This window comes from Sciurus vulgaris (assembly GCF_902686455.1).
Source record: "Sciurus vulgaris genome assembly, chromosome: 6".
Lineage (NCBI taxonomy): Eukaryota > Metazoa > Chordata > Mammalia > Rodentia > Sciuridae > Sciurus > Sciurus vulgaris.
The window spans coordinates 30,335,525-30,359,146 of record NC_136466.1 but is presented as its reverse complement, the minus strand read 5'-3'; the positions used below and the strand labels follow the sequence as shown (position 1 = coordinate 30,359,146).

The following is a 23,622-nucleotide window of genomic DNA, read 5'->3' as shown; positions in this document are numbered from 1 at the left end:
CAGAAGCAGTTGGCAGATTCTGTCAGAAAATACTATAGGGGGCTGGGGTTGTGGCTCAGTGGTAGAGCATTTGCCTAGCATGTGTGAGGCACTAGGTTAAGTCCTCAGCACTGTATATAAATAAATGAATAATAAAGAAAATGATCCATCAACAACAACAATAATTAAATTATTTAGGAGTCCAGTTAATGTGCTGACACTTTTATCAAGACTGAACTCGTATACAAAAATGATCCCACACCAGGACTATTTACTTATTTGCTTCATTCTTTCCACTAGTGAAGTCTACAACTCCTGCTCTTAGCATTTATTATAGAGAAATCCAGACTCTGCATCAAGTGGTCACATATCATTTTGAGATATTTTTATTGAACCAAAGATAGAAGACTAGGAAATTGCCAGATTATCTCATTAGGTGGAAAGACACTTCTCAGTAATCCTGGGTAGCTTCCTCAAATCCCTTTTAAGGATTAAATTCTAGTTTAACTACATAGTTTTACGCCTCTCCTCCACGTTCCAAGGCCTTTGCTTCCCAGGTGTTCTTAGGGGAGGAATCTTTTGGTTCTGCATTGATACTCCCATATATTGACATTTAGTTTGTTAAGTTACTTCTGTTTTTTGAAAACTTGGTTGCTAGTTTTCATCTTTGAAATATTTATTGAAATTCTATATTCTATTCTCATAATTTTTAAAAGATATGTAGATATATATAATTTTCTGTCATTTTAGTGGGATTTGAATCAGTGCACTTTAATGTTGATTTCCTGAAAATCTTGAATGCTTTTTATTATAAAAAGATTCAAAGAGAGAAGTAAAGGGAATATAAAATAACATTTACCATTAACTAGATTTCACAAATATCAACATTTAAAAAAATTTTTAATTCTTTTCCCTACTTTATTCAAAACACTATTTATGAATACTATTTATGGGTTCATTTTGTTGTTGTTGAAGTGTTTTAAGCAAATTATAAACTTTCTGTGTTTTCACTTATAAATATTTGGGTATGAATCTCTAAAAAAATTGTCTAAAAATGAAGTGTTTAATATTTAATGATTAGTTCATACCCACTTTTCCCAGATTGTGCTAGAAATGTTTCTTTTGAGTTGTGTTTCAAGTAGGATTCTACTGAAGTTCATCATATTCATTTGTCTGTAGAATGTTCTGTAATTTGGATTTGGCTATTATTTCCTCCTCATGGTATGCTTTACCTTGTTCCTCTCTGCACCTTCTTTTCTTCATCATCATCATCATTCTTATTATTTTCATTGGAAGTTAGATCTAGAGGCTTGATTGGATTCAGATACAGTTTTTGTTTTGTTGCAACAAGACTGCTTCATTGGTGGTATTTTGTAGTTGGTATTACATTTCACCAGGAAGCACATAATCTCTAGTTGTCCCATTTTTAGTGGTGCTAAGGTTGATCAGTAGGTTCAGGTGGTGTTACCCTGATACCCTTCATTATAAGGTTGCCCATTAGTCTTTCAGTTAATGGTTTTAGCCACCACTAATGATGATCACTAAATTAATTTTGTCAGTGATTTTCAAACTTCAGTATGCATCAGAATTACCTGGAGGTCTGGAAAAGCTCAGAATGATTGGTTCCATCCCTAAGAACTTGTATGTCTGGAAAGTTGTTTAGTTAATGTTGCTGGTGTGAGGGCTAAACTTGGAGATCTTTTGCAGTATTTCATTAAGGTGTGCAAATGATTTGCTAATTATCTTTTTCTGAAATTTGAAGGAAAGGCAGTATATTTTATTTACCAATTTTTCAAAATAATCATTTGGCATTCTGGCAGCTTTCAGAAATGATCAGTGAGATTTTTTTAGTTGATGTTTATTTTTGTGTATTTTCAGTTTGTTATAGTCACTGTGTTTTTTGGTGAGCCATCTTTGGCGGGTGGGAGTCCTTTGAGATTGGTTGCTATGTCTTTTGACATGACCTTAATAGTCTTTCAAGCACTACAACATATATTTCCAAGTGTATTTCTGCCTCAGGGACATTTTCCCCAAGGATCCACCTCCTTTTGGCACTAGTAGTATTTAGTGACCATTTCCTGTATTCCAGAGGTCTTCCTTACTGTCACTGGTTGTCATTATTCCTAGGTCTTTTCTGAGGATAAAGCTAAGACATAATATTTTTATTGTTCTTAAAAAATAAAAAAAGTGGGCGGCTGCGTCGGGCGTCAGGAGAAGATGGCGGTCTCCACAGGAGTTAAAGTTCCACGTAATTTTCGCTTGTTGGAAGAACTTGGAAGAAGGACAAAAAGGAGTAGGTGATGGCACGGTTAGCTGGGGACTTGAAGATGATGAAGATATGACACTTACAAGGTGGACAGGCATGATAATTGGGCCACCAAGGACAAATTATGAAAACAGAATATATAGTCTGAAAGTAGAATGTGGACCTAAATACCCAGAAGCTCCTCCATCAGTTAGATTTGTAACAAAAATTAATATGAACGGAATAAATAATTCCAGTGGAATGGTGGATGCCAGGAGCATACCAGTGTTAGCAAAATGGCAAAATTCATATAGCATTAAAGTTGTACTTCAAGAGCTAAGACGTCTAATGATGTCCAAAGAAAATATGAAGCTTCCACAGCCACCAGAAGGACAAACGTACAATAATTAATTTTAGTGAATCTCAAACTTGTTTTAAATCAACAACCTTCTACTCATATTAATGTCTTGATTAAATATCACAATGCAAAATACCCACACATTAAGTAAAAGAATTCCAGCTGGTAAACATGACCCGGACATTTGTAAGGCTATATTTAATATATGTACACCCATTATGTTTTCAGGTAACAGGAGGAAAAATGCAGCACAATTTTTCTTTCTCTTGTTAAGGCACTGTCATTTAAACATTAACCTGGAGTGCTCGAAATAGAATTCAGGTTTACAAGAGGAAAGCATGGGAAGAAGTGTCAGATGGCAGTGGAAACTTGTGTTTCTGAAAAGTAAAATCTCAAGAAAGAAAACAGAAATGGCATGCTTTATCCATCTTGCTTAGTGAAAGAGCTGCAGTTGAAATTGTTTTAAGTAGCAGGTACAAATGAATATTGTCACAAATTGTGGTAATTTTTGAAGCAGTGTGGGTGCTGACTACTAGTAGTATCAAAAATATGTTCAGGATTGTTTTGATACCTGTATTTATAATAAAAAATGTTGGGGGGGGTCGATGAATTTCTGTTAAAAGCTGTTCCTGTGTGTTACATGTAATGGACATGGTAAATATTTGTTTACCGTCTTTGTTTAATAAACCATGCATTTAAGTTTAATTGAAGTCAACAAAAAGGAAATAGGTGTATGGATATGTGATTTTGAGATTAAAGTTAGTCTTAAAATGTAAATAAAATGTGGAATGTGTCCTCAGAGACTGTGCCATTTCTATTATATTAATGTATATGTGCAGTACCTTGCCAAGGTGGCAAAAATTAGAATTATTGTAGCTTTTCATTCATACACATCCTTTATTATTTATCCTATTTTGTATAATTGTGAATTGGAATTTTCAGAGTATTTACTTAAAAAATTAAATAATTGGTTTAATTTCTTTTTTTGGACAAGGAGGAATCAGGTTTTATATTTTATGTTTGATTTCACAGAAATGATATTATTAAAATGATCTTTGAATTGTAAAAAAAATAAAAAAATAAAAGTTACCACTGATATTTTCAATTCTAATTAAATTTTACAGTGCTTAAATTTAACTTTTAAAACTTATTTCTGTCTCCTATGCTGAAAATTCTTGCTTTCTAACAGCACTGTGCTTATTTGTTTATTTTATAACATATGTAATAGTTTAAGAATAACACTATCACTGTTATTACTAGCTATAAAACCATTGAATGTAGTTTGTTTCATTGAAATGCTTTTTGTTTTTAGTTTCTACCCTTTGTTTTAAAGCCTTTTGAAATAATTCTTCCCTGTGTAGTTAAGTCACCAAGTGAATATAATAAATTTCTTTTAATCTTTGATGGCTTTTTGTTTTGCTTTCTAAAACATATATGATTCTAACATCAAAACTTTAAAACAAAATGATCCAAATAATTTTAGACTCCATTCCTACTCCTCTCTTGTTTTCTTCTTCCCCATACTAATCATTTTTTAGTTTTGATTTTTATCATTTCTTTTTGAAAACGTTAGTAAATATTATCTTCTCCCTGTTTTTAATGAAAAGGTATTGTTCTGTTAAAATTATTTTATACTTAGCTTTTTCATTTAATAGATAATGTAGATCACTCTGTATCAGTTTATAGAGATCTTCATTCTTTTTTTTTTTTTTTTTTTTTTTAACAGTGCTAGGGATTGAACCCAAGGCCTTACATACTTTAGCTCTGAGCTCTACTCCAGCCCCTCTTTATTCTTTTTAACAGCCGCAGGGTTTTCATATCATTTCATTGAGTGGGTATAATGATTTATTTAACCAACTTTTTATTGATAATTTGGTTGTTTCCCATCCTTAAGCTGTTAAAAATAATACTGCCATTTATATGACTTTTTCTACCTGAATACTCCCTCCTCCATTGTACATATAACTTAATGGTACTTTTGAGTTACATTGTATTTAATAATTCATAGGATTATCCTTTTATTCTCTATTCTGCATTTACCTTATAAAACTTAAGCTAACATCATGTAATCTTTCCAACATCATAAAAACTGGATTGCAGAGATGGATGCTTTGATTTGCAGCTACAGGGTCTTTCAGGCCTAGAAAGAATTAAGAGGGGATGTAAATTAGCAAATTCAACGACAGTTGTAAGAGAAACAGCAGTAGATTGTAAATATTTTATAATAGTTGAATTTTTCTTTAGTTTATCCCATTGCTGTTCTCTATTCCTCCCCCTTTTAAAGTATACTTGATTGAAAGTATAAACGTGTTCAGGAAAGCGTGTGAATCATAAACATACAGTTCAGTACATTTTTTCAAAGTGAATACACTTATGTAATCAGCACCCAGATGTAGAAACATTACCAGTATCCTAGAAGCCTATCTCATTTCCCTTTTTAGCCCTCCCTCACGTCTCTCCAGTGCAACCTTTATCCTGACTTCTTAACACTGTAGATTAGTTTTGTCTGTTTAACTCTGTGTAAATGAGATCATGTTATAATCATGTAGTTGGTCTTGTGTTTGACCTCTTCAAGATGTTTCACATTTGATCATATTATAACATGTAATAGTAATTGTTGCTGTGTGGTTGTTTTTGTGTGATTACACAACAGTTTGTTCTGTTATTGATCGGGAATTATTTCCAACTAAGAGATTATTTCTGTTTCCTGTAAGAAGAGTGCTCTTATGAATATTCTTATATTTGTCTTTTGGTGGACAGATGCTAAATACTTTAATTGACAGTTACTCGTCAGCATTTCTTTGTTAGGAGGAGTGTATACTCTATGATAGTTCCCAAGCTGTATACAGATTACCTTCTTGAATATGTTACATAACACAAATTATATGTATGTCAAATTGCACATTTAATTCCAATATATTTATCCTCAGCCATGTAGGGAATATAAATGAAATCAGACCTGTCTATGTAAGCCATTCAAAAGTACACTGTGACATCAGTTTTGCTTTGACTGCAGAAAGTAGTACAGTTTTACAGATTTATCTTTTTAAAAGCATTTTGTCAAATGTGGATAATACCAAGAGGAAAAAAGATAGATGCCAAGAAACTCAAAGCCTAGTACATAAGGTAGGATGTATTGCGCTGAAGTAACTGAAATGTCAGGATGTATGAAGTGTTGTTGGGTACAGTGGAGTCTGCCTGTAATCCCAGAGGCTCCAGAATCTGAGGCAGGAGTATCTCAAGTTCAAAGCCAGGCTCAGCAATTTAGCAGGACCCTTAGAAATTTAGCAAGACTCTGTCTCAAAATAAAATAAAAACAGCTGGGATGTAGCTCAGTGGTAAAGTGTCCTGTCCCTGGATTTAGTTCCTAGGACCCGCCCCCCCCCCCCCCCAAAAAAAAAAAAAAAGTGTGAAATGCTTTAGTAAGTCAGATCGGGGACAGATTTTCTTTAGCTGGAGAAAGGAAAGTTATGCTTTAGAGAGATACAGATAAGGAAAGGACACTAGGGATTGGGAACAAAATGAGCAGAGTATAAAGGTGGAAAATCATAGATAGGCTTAAGGAATTTTGGGAATATAGATTGGCATGAATATAGGATTTGTGAAAAATTAGTTAGGTCCAGATAGTAGAGAACTCAATATCAAGAAATTTTTGTAAACGGTAGATAGTCCCTGCAACTTTAAGAAGTAATGATGTTTGGATGCTATTTGCTATTGTGGCTCTGTTGACTATAGTTTTAGTGGTGACCTTCAACTTTAAAAAGCAACTAATAAAACCCATTTCTTATGCCTGCATCCAGTAAACATGCCTAATTTAAAAATAAAACCTTTTTGGGATAATTCATGTACCATACAGTTCTCCCATTCAAAGTGTTTGATTCAGTTGTTTTTAGTTATTCCCAAAGTTGTGCAGACAATACCAGAATCAATTTTAGGGCATTTTCGTCACCTAAGAAGAAAACAAGTTTCACTGGATGCCAAATTTAGGTTGATATTTTCTCTCAGCACAACAAAGATATGTCAGTGGATTCTTTAGAAAATAACTTGGTATTTATTCAAAAATTTAAACACGCAGATAACCCACATAATCCAGCAATTACACTAATCAGTAGTAACTCTCAATAACCCTACTCTCTGCCATTTATGTTCCCCCAGCCTTGGACGATTACAATCAACCTAGAATTGGTATCTAGTGGAGCTTCTTTGAGAATTAAAATAGCTTGTTTATGTGTATGCATGTATGTTCTTAAGACAAAAGGTGAGAGAATGTATCATTATTAGAAAAATGTTTGAGATGCAAAAAGAAATGGTCTGTCTGGGGTTGTGGCTCAGTGATGGAGCACTAGCCTAGCATGTGTGAGGCACTGGGTTTGAGCCTCAGCACCACATAAAAAATAAATTAAAAAAATAAAGGTATTGCATCATCTACAATGGGGGGGGTGGGGCGGGAAGAAATGGTAAAGGTGGAGCGAATGAAGTAGAATTAAAGTATTCTAAAGTTCTTTTATCTTTGAGAGGAAGATAAGGATGTTAACTTAAAAGCATATAGTGTGGACATTATAATTTTCAAGTTTGCATGCTAAATGCATACTAGAGTATAGTCAGTTAGGTGCAGTAGTGCATGCCTGTAATCTCAGTGGCTCAGGAGGCTGAGGCAGGAAGATCTCAAGTTCAAAACCAACCTTAGCAACTTAGTGAGGCCCTAAGCAACTTGGCTAGATCCTGTCTTAGAATAAAGGGTTGTGGATATGGCTCAGTGGTTAAGAGCCCTTGGGTTCACTTCTCAGTGTTTGGGGTTGGGGGAAGAGTACAGTCAGCCCTTCATATTTGTGTGTTCCACATTTATGGATTCAATCAATCATGAATTGAAAATATTTGAAAAAATATATACTGGAACATCTATAGACTTTTTTCTTGCTGTTCCCTAAACAATACAGTATTTCAATTATTTCTATAACATTTATATTTTATTAGATATTTTAGGTACTGTAGAGATGATTTAAAGCATATAAGAGAATGTGCAGTAGATTATATGCAGATTCTGTACCCTTTTATAAAGGGACTTTGAGTATCCTTGGATTTTGGTATCTGGATCAATCCTCTATGGATACCAAGGGGAATGATATAAACTTTGCAAATGAATAAAGGGGAAATGGACTAGATAAACAGAAGTCCAAAGAATATAGAAATAGAAGTCCCAGAACAAGGGCAAAACAGCAGAAGATAGTAGAAATAAATTTCAGCATAAGTGGAAACAGACTATATAATAGAATTAAGACAGTAAGTTCGTAGGCTGGAAAAAATAAACTGCAGCTGCATGGCTGCTGTTATAAAAAAATAAATCCCTAAGACACACAAATGCAGATATAGAAATATTGAAAACAAAAGATTAGGAAAAGCTATCTAGACAAATAACCCAAAGAAAGCTGGTATAGCACCACTTATATCAAATAAAATAGATTTTAAAACCAAAAAATTAGTGTTGGTAAATGTAATGACAAAAGGTCTAACTCACCAGAAAGTTATAAATATGTAACTCTTTTAAAAATATGTAAAGCAAAAATTGACAAGGAGTAATGGACATGTCCACTATTATTTTAGGAGATGTTATATCTTTCTTAACTATTAAAGATTAAGAAGGAAAAAAAATTAAGAATAAAAAATATTTTGGGGGTTGAGGTTGTAGCTCAGTGGTAGAACACTTGCCTTGCATGTGTGAGGTACTGGGTTTGATCCTTAGCACCACGTAAAAATAAATAAATAAAATAAAGGTATTGTGTCCATATACAACTAAAAAAATTAAAAAATAAAATAAGATAAAGTGCATTTCTTTAAAAACAAAAGAATAAAAACTATTTTAAAAACAAAACTAACACATTTATTTGACATAATGATCTTATATAGAAACCTGACCTTGGCAATTGGAGGAAACTTGATCTTTTTCTTCTTTTTCATAGAACAGTTGGAGAAATAGCATATGAATCAAAGGAGAATAAACCCTAAATGGAATTTAAAAATAATTAGAACTGAATTATGATAATTATGTTACAGAACTTGATGAGTAACTGAAATCTTATAGTGAAGTTTTTGTACTGTTTATTAAGAAAAGAGGAAAGGTTCACAGTTCAATGAGTTGAGTGTTTTACTTAAGGAGTTGGAAAACAGAACTCTCAAAAATAGTAGTAGTACACTAAAAGCCAAAAATTAACCATATAGAAAACAAATGTACAGTTGAATAAGAATCCAGAAACTTTCTTTGAGATGTAGTGAACCTGATAAAAAACTATAAAGGAAAAGAAATGAGAGTTAGATAAAATTAAGAATAAAAATGGAACATTTCTACAGATAAGCAGAAATGAAAAAGATAAAAGAATGTTATTAACTTTTATAGTAAAATATTTATTGCTTATATGCTGGGCAGAACTTTAAGGACTTCAAGTATGTTAATTCATTTAATTTTTAAAATGGCTCTATAAGATAGGTAGTACTATCCCTATAAAATAGATGAGGGAACCGAGAAATTTCTGAAAACCTGACAGGTAGCAAGAGATGGAGCATGCTGTGGTTTGAAGATATTTTGTCTTTTCTAAAATTCATGTTGGAGTTTAATCCCCATTTTGTGGTATTAGAGGTTGGAAATAAAATCTGAATGTGGTGTTTAGAGTTATAGCCTTTGGTAATTTAGGATTAGATAAAGTCAACAGGGGAGCCATTTTTGAGTATTGGTGACTTTATAAGAAGAGAGATGTCTCACATGTGTCCTCCCTATCTTTTGTCTTGTGGATGCCCTTCACTGCCTTGTAGCTGTGCCAGCAAGAAGGCCACCACTAAATTCATCCCCTTGCCCTTTGACTGAACCACAAATAAACTTCTTCTCTTTATAATGTACTCAGACTGTGGTATTGTGTTATTACCAACAGAAAATGGATTAATACAAAGAACCTACGTTTCGATTTGTCTTGAATGTCAGTTTTGTTAACTGGTGGGACCTGGGGCAAGTAATTAAATCTCTGTATCTCAATTTCCTTATTTGTTCAATGAAATAATACTTCATCAATTTGTTGAAAGAATTAAATGAATCAGTAAAGTACTTTTTAACAATGTCCAGCATATTGAATTGTGTGTTAGTTGCTCTTATTATTTATTAAAAGAGAAAGACCAGAATATTAATCAATTGGTGCAGATTCATTGATAAAATTCAGCTCCCATTTATGATAAAATTATGGAATTTTCTTAATCTTGTAATGTTTAGGTCATGTTTGATAGATAAGAATGTCTACTGAAACCACAGCCAGCATATTTAGGGAAAGAGTGGCATGCGAACAGATTGATGTAAGTTTGTCAAAGGCCTCATATTTGGATGGTACCAAATAGTAATGAGAATGTAAAACAGTGAGAACCCTCTTATAGTCCTCATGGGAATATATATTGGTACAACCTCTTTGGAAAGCAAACTGGCATCACTTAATGAAGTAGGAAATGCTCATATACTGTGGACCATCAGTTCCATTCCTAAGGCAGTTCACTTTTCACTGGATTTTCATGTACCTTTTCCTACTTCCCATCTCGTACTCAGACATGGCCATATTACTGTTGTGGCCATTAGCTAAAATTACATTCTCTTGTATTGTTTCTGGACTGAAGCTTGGTATACTACTATCGAAACAGTCCACATTCCTAACTTGTGTTTTAAAAGGAAGTTGCAGTAGAGAGCAACTGGTCTTATTAAATTGAACCTTAGGTGAGAAGGAAATTTTTTATGTGTTCGACTACGGTTGGATTCTTTCTTTCCTTCTTTCCCTTCCTTCCACTTTCCCTCTTCCTGTCTTTGCAATAGTATATCCTAGTCTATTCTGACTCGTACATGTTTCCTTATATGTATTCTAATGGAGAAACTCTTCCATATGTGACAAGGGATATATGTGAGAGATTTTAATAGGAACTTATATGATGAGATTTCTGGGCTGTAGTTTGAAGACTCCAGAGCAGGAGGGAAAGTCATTGTCTTCAGAATCTTAGAAGCCAGTCAAATGACTGTAATGATTCATGCCAAGTAATTTATTCTTTTAGGATTGGTTGACTGGGATCCTATCACTTGTCCTTTGAATTGTATACTTTTCAATTTCTATAAGGGGAAATACTTGGTTTCTCATTTTAAGATCTCTAGTTCTTTTTTCTTCTTTTTTTACCGTTGTGGGTCTATGGGAGCTAGTGTGCCTTATAAAAATGCAAAGGAGTTAGGAGTGAACTCAGATGTAGAGCAGGTGCTTAGCATGCAGGAGTCCCCAGCACCAAAAGACAAAACAGAACAACAAAAAAAACCAAAATAAAACAAGCAAAACAAACTATCAGGAAGCTTTAAAAGAGAAACACTGAGCCCCCCCTCCAGACCATTTTTATCAGACTTGAATGTGCAGCTAGGGATTAGAATCACTGGACAAGAAAATAAGAGGAAAGATGACACCTTCAACTAGATGCTGTAGGACTACAGCAACCAATGATGATTGCATATACCATAGAAAAATAACCAAAAAGAAAAACAAATCTTACTGATCTTGGTGGCCACTTTTGAGTTTTTAATTGGTAAAATTCATATTCTGTAGTAATTCCAGATTTAGATCATGTTTCCGTTACAGAAAATTAGAACGGTTTTTGGTTCTTTTTCTTTTTAAACTAAGTAATTTTTTTGGGGGGGGGGAGATATTGGTTATCTTTTTAATTAGTTCTTTGATGTATCTTTGTTCTTAAAATTTTTCTTTTCAGATCAACTTTATCGAAATATATTTGACAAGATATACCTTTTTAAGTATGTACATATTAATCATACCTTTTTATTTTCTGTATTTTCCAGTTTTGACATCTGGGGACTTACCTCTCCTGGAGACTGTCCCTTCTAAGAGCTAGCTAATTCCTAGAGATAGCAAAGGATGCCTTTCACATGCAAACAACCTAGCTTGGAGCTCTAGCCTCCAACTACACTTCCTTAGCTGTCTGGGCCATTGCCCTGCTCTTGTAGTCACTGCAGGGCCAGATCAAGCAGCCAAGGTAGTCTGCATACCCTGTTGACCCCTGAAATTATTCAAGCTAGCCAATCCTAAACCTGCTTAGTTTTCTTAACTTGCCTTGCCCATTCTTTCCCATAAACTACAGTAAAGGCCCATGCTACAAACGACTCCTAACCAACTGTGGTGCTTCCCCATGTGGTCATGTATTGCGGGGGGGTGTCTAGAGACATTTGAGTTTAAATGTCTCCTTTCATTATAATCATTTATGTGTCGTCATCTGCATGTATGACCGTACCTGAGACAAATCCTTGGTATATTTTAAAGCAGTATACTTAAATGAATTTTTGACCACTGTGTACAGCAGTATAATGACTACTGCAGTTGAGAATTTAGAACTTTGTATGACTCCCAAATGTTCCTGTGTATCTACCCATTTGTAGTCATTTACCACCCTGACTACCCTTCCACCCCTGCAGAAAATCCCTGGTCTGCTTTCTGTCATTATAGATTAATTTTGCCTGTTCTAAAATTTCATGTAATGAAATTTCATGTAATGAAATTTTTTCTTAATTTTTTTTTAGTTATGGGTAGACACAATACATTTATTTTACTTTTATGTGGTACTGAGGATTGAACCCAGGGCCTCATGCACACTAGGTGATGATGCTACGGTGAGCCATAACCCCAACCCATGAAATCTTAAACATTCTTTTGTGTGTAATTCTTTCACTCATCAGCATGTTTTTGAGATTCAACCATGTTGTTGCTTGTTTCAGTAGCCTATTGTTTTTATTGAAGATCAGTATTCCATTATATTGATATACCAAAATTTGTTCATCCCTATATCAATTGGTGGATATTTGAATTATTTCCAGTTTGGGAGACTATTATGTCTTATAGAACACGTATTATGTATGTTTTCACCTACTATTATGTATAGTTTACCTAACCACACTATCGTTGATAGATATTTGGGTCCTTTCCAGTTTGGGGTTGCAATGAATAATGCTGCTATGAACATTATGATAATTCAGTTATCATCACTTGTTATCAGTCTTTTAGTGATTCTTCTGGGTGTGAAATGGCATCTCATTGTAATTTTCATTTGCCATTCCTTGATGCCTAGTGTTGAACTGATTTTTTTAAGAACTTATTTGCCATTTGTATATCTTCTGTAAAGATGTAAAGGGTCCAACCCTTTTGCCCATTTAAAATTTTAGTTTTTTGCTTCTTGTTATAAGTTTTAAGACTTGTTTATACATTTTGAATAAAAGTTCTTTGTTAGATTACATGTGTTGCTAATTTTCGTTGTCTCCGGTTTATCTATTTTTTAATGCTGTCATTCACAAACCAAAAATCTTTTTTGGGGTTGGGTACCAGAGATTGAAGAACTGAGGAGCACTCAACCATTGAGTTACATCCCCAGCCCTATTTTGTATTTTATTTAGAGACAGGATCTCATTGAGTTACTGGCTTTGAATTTTCGATCCTACTGCCTCAGACTCAAGTCGCTGGGATTATAGGCCGTGTGTCATCACACCTGGCCCAGAAGTCTTAAATTTTGATGCAGTCTAGTTCATTATATTTTTCAAGTTTTACAGTAAGTGTTTTTTTGTTGCAAGAAAATTTTGCACTTTTGTAAAGTTAGGACATTTTCCTCTGACATTAGAAGCTTATCATTTTTGAGTTTGTTTAGGTCTATGACTCTTTTTGAGTTAAACTTTATGTATTGAGTGAGACAGGATTGAGCTTCATATTTCTTTCTGTGACTATCCAGTTCATCCAGCACCAGTTGTTGAAAAGATGTTTTCTTTTGATATTTGCTTAATTAGACTCTTTTAACACATATCACACTTTTATTGATACATTCTATAGTTCAGAGGGAATGTTCTGAGAGATCATATATTCATCATATACTTTAATATGATCATTCATGTTTTTGAAATATAGGAAGAAATTTTGAGATTTTATTCTAATCAGTCAAAGCACATTGATCTGTGTAGAATATGTTTACTAAGTAAGAACGCTTGCTTTGGGATTTAGCACTTCATAAAATGAAAGCTTTTTTATTCAACTAGTCTAAGCAGTGTTGTGGGAAAAAGCCATAGGAGACTTTATTTAATATCTTCAACCTCAAGAAACTTAGAATCCAGTGGCAGAGATTCTGCATATATCTGAAAAGAATATACATATTTGGTAATATGTGAGAAAAGGATCATTCTAATTCTAATTTGCAAGTAGTTCTCAGGTGTGCAACAGAATGACTTTGGGTACCTCTGTAAAAAATCTTCAGGTTGTCTTACCTGGAATTCATTCTCAATCTTCTATGATAGATTTTTGGATGTATGATTCTTCTGGTTTTTTTTTTTAAAGGTCTCCAATGTGATTTTGAGGTATAGCTCTAGTTACCAAACACTGATTATGTTCTCTTACTTTCACATTTGACTTCTCAAAAGTCCTATAAACTAATTGGTGTTAGGTCAGTTTTGTGCATGAGAAAAATAAAGCTTAAAATTAATGCAATTAAAAACTTTACAAGTGATATGAAAAGGAAGATACACAGAAGCCATTTTAAAATTCTGAATGATATGTAACATTGAAAATTTAAAAATAAAATATCAAGTCTATAGTTTATTGAATTCTTAGCTTGATAAAGATTAGGAAAAACAATTTACTCTGGTAAAAGAGTGGTTAAAAATAAGCCCTGTTTTTTTATGTTTGGAGTATAATGGGTCCATCTATTTGGAGAGGTTGTTGGGAGGTATTATTTGAAGCATTATTTGAGGTTGTTTCCAGTTTTAAGTTGTTGCTGTGTCTGTAATTAGGTTTGTTTAAATAAGTTATTGTTTGTACATTGAATAAGTTATTGTAGAACATTGTGTAGTATGTTTTGGTAGAGATTTCCAGGGTATTTTTCAATATGATCTTACTTTTGTAAGTTTATGTATGCCAACTCTATAATAAGTACATCCATGTATATGTAAGAAAAACACCTAGACAAAAGGAAACAAACATGTTGGTAGTAGATACATTGGGGGGAAAGGTTGTGAAGATGAGGTTTTTATAGTTCATATTTGTTTATTGTTCGTATTCCCTTGTCGTAAAACCTCTTGGTGCTTTTGTAATTAAAAAAAATGAGGCATAAATATGGGAAATAAAACTTGCTCAAGGGGCTGAGGCTGTGGCTCAGTGGTAGAGCCCTTGCCTGGCATGCATGAGGCCCTGGGTTCGACTCTCAGCACCACATAAAAATAAATAAATAAATAAATGTCCGTTGACAAGTAAAAAAATTTTAAAAAAACAAAACAAAACAAAACAAAACAAAAAAACTTGCTCAAGGTCAACCCAGCTGGTAAGTGGCAGAGCGAGAATGTAGAATTATCAGACTCCAAGGGAGACATTTCATAGAAATATTCACCAGCATAATAGGAAGTTTAGCTGATCTGAAATAGGAAAAACACTTGTATTTTAAAAATTTGAATACTGTAAAATTCCCTTTTTATAATATATAGTCATTTGGACTTGTTAAAATAAACTTTATTGAAGAACATAATTATAGAAAATGTACAATTATTTATTATTCAACTCAATATGTTTAATCACAGTTATTTAGCTAAAAAACTAACTCAAGAAATGAAACATTGCCTGTTTCCTTGAATTTCCCGTCATGACCCCCACTGTTCTGACTTCTAACATCAGGAATTAATTTTGCCTGATTCTAAGACTATACAGATGGAATCATCCATGTGTTCTTTTTTATCTGACTCTTTTCTCAACATATTTTAATTTATACATATATTCTCATTGCTGTAGGATGGGATTTCTCAAATTCAGCACTATTGACATTTTAGATGGAATAATATATTGTGGGAAGCTCCTCCAATACATCCTAGAATGTTTACTAGAATTCCTGACTTCTACTACCACCCAGATTCAAAAACCTTCAATTTCTTCAGACATTGCCAAATGTCCCTTGGGGCCAAAATCAATCCTGGTTGAAAACTGCAGTAGTATATAGTATTCCACGATATGTGTATGCCATAGTTTACCTACCCATACCATCATTGATGAATATTTGAGTCCTTTCCACTTTAGGGTTTTAAGGAATAATGCTGTTATGAACATTTTTGTGCAAGTGTTTTAGAGAAGATATGTACACATTTCTGTTGAAATATATATCTCAGATTGATTTATACATCATAAGACAGATATATGTAGCTTTATTAGATTCTGACATATTATTTTATAAAGTGGTTGTATCAGTTTTCACCCTACAAGCCACATATGAGCATTGTATTTGTTCCACATCTTCATGAGACTTGAATTTGAATTCTGAAGGTTCAAAGTTTAGGGCCTGTGTCTTACTCTTTTTCTGTTCCCACATTTATGACACATAAAAGATAACAGTTGTGTAATGAATGAAGGCATGAGTCTGGCCTCAGTTTTAATATCCCAGATTTCTGATGTCATAGTACCCAACTCTGGTAATTGAGAAGCAGTTGATTACCCATCAGGGACTGCTTTTTCATGTGTTTGGTGATAAGGCCTCCCTCCATACCACCTGCCCCACTTCATGAGTTCTGTAGACAACACCATGTTTTTGCTTTCTTGATGAATTTCGTATCCTGACAGAGCTGGCAAATCAGATGACCAATATCTGTGATTCCAGAGGATTACTGACATTGTTTTTAAATTTTGCATTAAAATAAAACTTGTGAATCCGATGAGAATCTTTTTCCTTTTGTGTTATGACTATATTTTTACAGAGAAATGGAGTCCTCTCTCTGTCTTGTTATGGAGTGCCCGAGAATTACAAACCACCATATGTATTGAACCAAGTTGAAAGGGAAAAAAAGGTCCTTGAACAAACATGCCAGACAAGTGGCTGGAAGCAGGCTAATGCCTCAAAGAACTCCCAGCACCTGAATTTTAAAAGTACAGAGTTTATAAAGGCAAAACAATAAGAACAATTGAGGCACATGTAGGTCAGAAAGACCCTGTTGAGACATATTTTGATTACATGAGAGAATTGTTTCAATTATACATTTTAGAGCCATCTTGTATACATCAGGGCCATAGTGAGGGATGCAGGACAGTCCTAATGTTCTGTCAACAGGCTTCTGTCAGAAGGCTGAAAAACAGCATTACAAGCAAGCATACAGTGGAGTCAGGTCCGAACAAAATGGTGTTACTTTGGTTCTTTTCCATTTCAGTCTGTCTTTTTTAGTATCATTCAACTTTTTCAGTATTTTGCATAGTCTTTAAATGGTAATCATGTTGAATGTATACATGACTTTTCTGTTTTTTTAAAGCACATATCACAATCACTGTATCAGCTTCATAGTCATTGTCACTGTCATGTTCCTTACCTGTGAAGAGACATTTATGTAGGTGTATGCACTTTATATATGTATAATTTATTGAGGTGAAATTCACATAACATAAAATTAACCCTTTTATTTTTATATCTTACTTACTTTGCAGTACTGGACATTGAACCTAGGGATGCTCTAGTACCAAGTCCTTTTTTTAAATTTTATTTTTTATTTTGAGACAAGGTCTCAGTAGCCAAGACTGATCTGAGTTGTGATCCTCTTGTTTTAGCCTCCTGAGTCACTGGGATTATAGGCATGTTTTTCCATGCCCAGCAGAATTAACTCTTTTAAAGTGAACGATTCAGTGGCATTTGGTGCATTCAGTGTTTTGTAACCACCACCTACCTCTCTGTAGTTCCAAAACATTTCTGTTACTCCAAAGCAAAGCCCTTTGTCTCTTCAGGAGTTTCTATTTCCAAACTTCCCTCTAAAGCCTCCTGACTCTCTCTATGGATTTATCTGTTTTGGATATTTCATATAAATGGAATCATACAACGTTTGACTTTTTCTCTCTGACTTCTTTTAATATATTTTCAAGGTTCATCCATGTTGTACAAATCAGTATTCATTCCTTTTTATAACTAATAGTACATTATATTATGTATGTGTATGCTCATCCACTGACTCTTCCACGTTTTGATTTTTGTGAATGGTGCTACTGAGAACATACATGTATATGTACTTACTTGCAGTCCTATGAGTTTTCCACATAACCAGATTTTTAGAGTTAACCACCAATACTGAATAATTCCAGTGCCCTAAAGAATTTTTTCATGCTCCCCCTCCTCTATCAAATAGATCCTGTGCTTACCTCTAATTGCTGGCAACTACTGATCTTTTCTTTGGCTTTATAGTGAGAGGAAATTTAAATAGATCTTAACCATGAATTTGACTTTCCTTAAATATTATAACAGGTATCTCAGAATTTAAATTTTAGAACTGGGGAAGCTATTTTAGAAGTCATGGGTTAGAAATATTTTATATTTGACTATTTACTAAATTCACTTTTTCCATATGACTTTTGACAAAAACCAAATTAAAATTACTAGTATAAAATTCTCCATTTACCCAGAGAGCAGAAATAACTGCCGAGTGCTAAATTCAGTTATAATCAATTAGATATTTTATTTTTAAATGAACCATTTCTTAACCTTACTGTTTTGTTATATTTGTGTAGAAAAGATGCTTTAAGATTTTACATTTCTTCCTGCCAAAATCTTAAGTTGAGTATATACTGATATATTTACTTGTTAATTTTAAAAGCTAAGAGGAAAGATTATTCAGCTTTCTGAAAACATGGCATGCACAATAAAATAACTGTTTGCCATGGGGGTGGGGACCCTGTTGTCTTCTAGTACCAGTTGGTATTACGTAGGTTTGTTTGCTGTCTCATATTTTATTTATAGTAGTTTGGAACTAGAAACTGAACACTAAACAAATACTAATGTTCCACTGTAGCTCAACTATGCATTAGAGTCTTTCTTTGATAATAATTACTTTTACTTGCACATATACTTGTAAAAAACTAGTACCTTAGGTCAAATCCATTTTTAATATAACAACACAAAGTAAGTATTACATTTAAATGTATTTGTTCATATATTTATAAAATCTAAGTAATGCTAATAAATAACAAATTAATATATTTCATGATTCTCAGAAGTTACGGAGAGAGCATGATGAAACATTTATTAGTGTTGTATGTCTGACTTTAGAAGTTTCCCAGACTCCTCCAAGAAAAGACCTTCTTTGGGGAGAAATCTCAAGTTTAGTTCCTATTTCTTAAAATGTTCATGATGTATCCTAAATATTCTAGTTCTCTAAGAATTTTTAAGTGTTTAAAAAAAATCATATTACTGTTAACCTGAGTTGTGTTTCTGTCTTTCCTTGGTATTTAACAGCTGTCTAACCTTGCTTTCTGCCTTCAACATGCAGACCTAAGCATTTAGATGGTTTCATTTTATTCTGGGAGTGACCTTGTGAATTGACCTCATCAGTCTTTTATAATAACAAAAAGTCTTTTTGAATGAATATTTCAGAATCCTACAGAACAAAAAGGAAAAATGTGGAATGGAAAAAAAAATCAGATGTGTATTTAGAACTCTTTAAGAGTCTTTCCCCAAAGCTTGTTCATTATTACCTTTTTAGAGGTATGGTATGAAATGTCATATCTGATATATATATATATACTTCCTTTACACTATTTGAAAAATAAGACTGTTTTGACTTTTTAAAAATGCAAAGGAGTTAAATAATAATTGACTTCAAACATGTTTTATTCATTTAGTCAGCACATTTTGTGGGCACCTTGGGCATTTTTTTTTCCAGACACTGTGCTAGACCCTTATAAAAGAATGAGATCTCCTAGGGTAGGGTTCTTTTTTATTTGTTTAATCCAAAATGCTCTATAAAATTAAGCATTTTATAGAATTTTCACCTGAGTGTAAACGAGGTAGTTACAGCATAAATAGAAAAGCATCCCAACACAATAATTACAATAAATGGGACAAGAGTCCTACTATAGAAACAATAATGCACATTTTAAAGTGATGTGTCCATTACAAAGTACATCCCACAATGTTACATTTTAAGAAATATCTGTATTACAATTTCCAGTTTATTAACATATGCATGAAGTTGAATGTAAAAATGTAGTATGAAATGAACAGAAATGGTGGAGAGAGGAGGATAATGGAAGAATGGAGGTGAAAAAAGAAAATACAAAGTGTTAGGAAAAAGAAATGGAGGGACTGAAGGAAAAGGAGAATAGCATTTTTAAGTGTGTCAGTACACTTTAATTACAGGTGAAAAAGATGGCAGGAAATCTTTCAAATTGATTTTTTTCATAATTACTAAAATATTACTAAGAATAAATCTTATACTGGAGGTATAGTTCAGTGGTAGAAACACCCCAGGTTTATTCCCCAGTCCAGTACTGGATGATGATGATAATGATAATAAATAATATAAATCTGGCTAAATTTTTCTTGAACATCTCAAATCATCAGTTTTTCTTTTTTCAGTGTCCTTCAGCTAGACACATTTTCTCCATGGAATCATAACACAGTGGTATTCTTAATAATTTTTCCTGCCAAATGCCTTTTTGGCAGCCTGATAAAAATGTAAAGATTCTCTTCTAGGAAAAAAAAAATTATAAATATTTAAATAGAATACATAGGATTACAGAGGGAAGTTCATTATTTAAAGAAGTTGTCAAAATATTAAATTTGTTATATGTAGTATGTACTGCATTAACTCATTAACGAGACCTAACAGGGGATCTAATAGGTATTGTAATTTTGAATATTGATGCATTTATTTTCTGTATATCTCCATCAGCTGTAGCAGTGAGACTATGATTCCTGTTGGTGATCAGTTATAGAACTGCTTTTACCACAAAGGTTTGTTGCCTGTCTTTAGAAGGAAATGCTAAATTGTAGTTAGAGATTAGTGAAAGTAAAGGTAGCATTTTTCCTCATCCAAGTACACTGCCACACTGAATAATCCTTATAAGTAGACTCCACATTAAGAATCCCTTCCCCAAGAGCTCTTAGGTTGTGAGATTGACCCTTCAGTAACTAGTTATAGTGGGAATCTGAGCAGGGATTTTTTCTCATTTATCTTTGCAATGTACATAATCCCACAGTGCCCAGGAAGTGTTAAGCAGATGATTATAATGTGCTCTAATAGAGCTTACAAATTATTCTACAGGTACATATGAAAGGTTACGTTGTGGTTACCTCTATTTCTATTAGGGAAGGTGTCCTGAATTTAGTTTAGGCATAGTCTCAGGAAGGGATATGGCAAATTTGGTGATTATTGAGAGTGTCTGGATATTGCATAGAAAGGAATGGCAAGAAGTGAGAGGTTGGGATAATGCGGAGGCTCAAATGTTTACTGGCAGTTGGAAACTAGCAGTGGTATTATAATGAACTTTGTGTTTTAGAAAATTATCTCAGATGGGACAGAGTGAGGAAAGATTGGAAGCAGAGGTCTGAGAATCACTGTTGCAGTTGTTATAAGACTAGAGAATGCAAGATCCTGACAGTAACTGAATGATGGGAAAGGAGTCATCATATCTAAGAGATATGGGTTTAATTTTGATTCATCTGAAAAAATCTATAATTTTATATTTGAGAATTTTAGTGTATGAATTTTACTTTTCCATTCTTTCCATATCTGAACACAACCCTTGGTGTAGTTTGTGAACTTGCTACTTATATTTTAGTCTCATTTTTGTAAGTCCTAGTCAGTGCTTTGCCTATCTTCCCATGTTACAGTGCTTTTTCAGGTATAGTTTTCTACAGAATTTAGGATGTAGTTCATGTTCCAATATTAGATTATATAATAATTAATGTTTGTATATTTCCTATCTTGTTAATTAAATTATAGGCTCTTCTAAGTCTGTAATGACTGCTTTTAATTCTATAGAAGCTATTTTTCATTTTTAAGTATAACTTACACAGGTAGTATTTCTGTAGCACAGAATAATAGGATATTTTAATATCTTCTCTTAATCATAGTTTGGGGCTTGGCACAGTAGGTGCGTTTAGTGAATAAAATGCAGCCATCTTTTATTGGGTATTCGCAATATGCCAGGTATTGTGCCAAGTGCTTCATAATAATATTAAGTTCCTCTATATCCTGGTAACAATTGTGCAAAAACAAGTATTGGTATTTACCTTAATCTTTATAACATTTACTAGTGCAATTAATAAATTTGAGAATAACACTTGTACCTTGGTCTGCCTTTAAATCACTTAATTATGAATTTGAGAATTTATGTGTTTTAAGTTTAACCTAAGACTATCCCATTATTAGATACTTGGTTTATAAAAATGAAGCTTAGTCTCTAAATTCATACTCCCGAAAACACCGTAGTGTCCACCCTATTCCATCATTGCACGATTAATAAAAAGTCTGGTAACTTGACCCACATGCTGTTTAATAAAGTTTCAAAGTTGCTGATAATGTATAGTCATGTGCTACTTAGTGTTGGGACTTCTAAGAAATGTGTTATTGTACAAATGTCATAGTATAGTAGACTTATACAAGTCTACATGGTATCAGTCACTTCACATAACCTCTTGAGGCAATCAAGAGATGTAGTAAACTCAAGATGTAGAAGGCTGCTGCTGGTGTTAATCACAGCATACAGTAAACTTTTTAGTTAGTAGAAGGTCTGTACTGTAACAGATAAAAAGTGTAGTAAATACATAAACCAGTAACAATCATTTATTAGGATTATCAGGTATTATATACTGTGTTTATTTATATGTGCTGTACTTTCATAGGATTGACAGTACAGTAAGGTTGTTTACACCAGCATCATCACAAACCCCTAAGTATTGCATTTTGTTATGGTGGCTGTGACGTCATGAGGTAATAGGGATTTTTCAGCTCCATTATAATTTTAAAGAACCACTGTCAATTCATGCAATCCATTGTTAACTGAAATGTTGTTATATGGTGCATGATTGTATTGTCAGAGAAAATGATTTGTGTAACACTGATTCTTTTAAATTTTGATCAGACTTATTTTGTAAATTAGCATGAGGTCAGTTTTTAAAAATATGTCTTGAAAAGTATATATTCTATTATGAACAGTATTCTATTAGATGTACTACATCAGTGTTATCCCACATGCCACATCCACTGGGCAGGTGTGGCTACTGAATACTTGAAATGTGGCTAGTGATATTTTGTAAATATAATAAATGCAAAACAGGTTTCTAATGCTCACTATGAAAACAGTATTTAAGCTATCATAAATTTTGTATAGATGTTGAAAAATAGTATTTTGTATCTTGTGGGTTACATAAAAATATTATTAAAATTTTTTGAAGTCTGGTTTGATAGAGGGCATTCTGAATAATAAATTTGGAATCATAGAGTTGGAAGTGGTCTTCTATGGATTCTGACCTTAGAAAGGGAAAGTAACTTGTTTAAGAAGGAAGATTCAAATCTGAAACTGGACTGGTTTAAATACATATCAGGACACGAGCTAAACTTTATAAACTTATGAGACAGAGTAAAGTAAGATAAAACTACTTCTCATGTGATAGTAAAAAAAAATGTAGATGGTAGTCTTAGCAGGTAGTGCCATTGCATGAAGTCATCTAGTAATCTAAACTGGTAAGTCAGCAAGGAGGTCTCTTGTCATTTTTAATGTGAGGCTTTCCTTTTGAAGCCCAAGGAGGCTTTTCTAGTTGTGTTTCCCAGCTGTCTGGAAGAGGTAAGGAGAAAAGAAGTTTGTTTTTAAGGACATGGCCTAGAATTTACACATGCCAATTCCTCTAGTATTCCTTTCTGTGTGCTTATCTTAGTAACCTGGCTACTTATATGAGGGAATTGGGAAATGTAGTTTGTAGCCAGGTAGCCATGTTTCTGAAAACTCTGGTAGTTCTATTGTTTAAAGGAAGGAAAGGAGAAAGCAAACTCTGGTGGCCTATTAACAGTTTTAATTATGGTGCCAGGTTTTTTTTACTGGGGATTGAATCACAAAAGTGCCTTTGACTAGCACATACCAAAACCTAGACTCTGAGAAGAAATACAGGTGTTCAACATAAACCACATTATTCATACAAATAGTTTAGTCAAAGTAAGCTACACTTGGACTTATGGAAAGTTTCATATTATTATAGGAAACTGTTTATCAGT

At 33.4% G+C, this 23,622-nt stretch overlaps 2 protein-coding genes and 1 long non-coding RNA gene across 4 annotated transcripts in view; 2 read left to right on the top strand and 1 right to left on the bottom strand.

The window, feature by feature from the left end:
• Positions 1-23,622, top strand: part of FNIP1 (folliculin interacting protein 1) — a 113,130-nt gene that overhangs the window by 9,069 nt on the left and 80,439 nt on the right. The window lies entirely within an intron of this gene.
• LOC306663767 lies at positions 1,444-11,741 on the bottom strand. Its single transcript, XR_013764530.1, has 2 exons — positions 3,676-11,741; positions 1,444-2,174 (listed from the first exon to the last, which is right to left on the bottom strand). It is a non-coding gene; the product is annotated as an uncharacterized lncRNA (long non-coding RNA).
• LOC306663735 (ubiquitin-conjugating enzyme E2 variant 2-like) lies at positions 2,197-3,637 on the top strand (the record flags this gene model as incomplete). Its single annotated transcript, XM_079144295.1, is given in 2 exon segments — positions 2,197-2,250; positions 2,252-3,637. Coding segments are annotated over 2 exon segments (438 nt in total). The 3' UTR covers positions 2,636-3,637.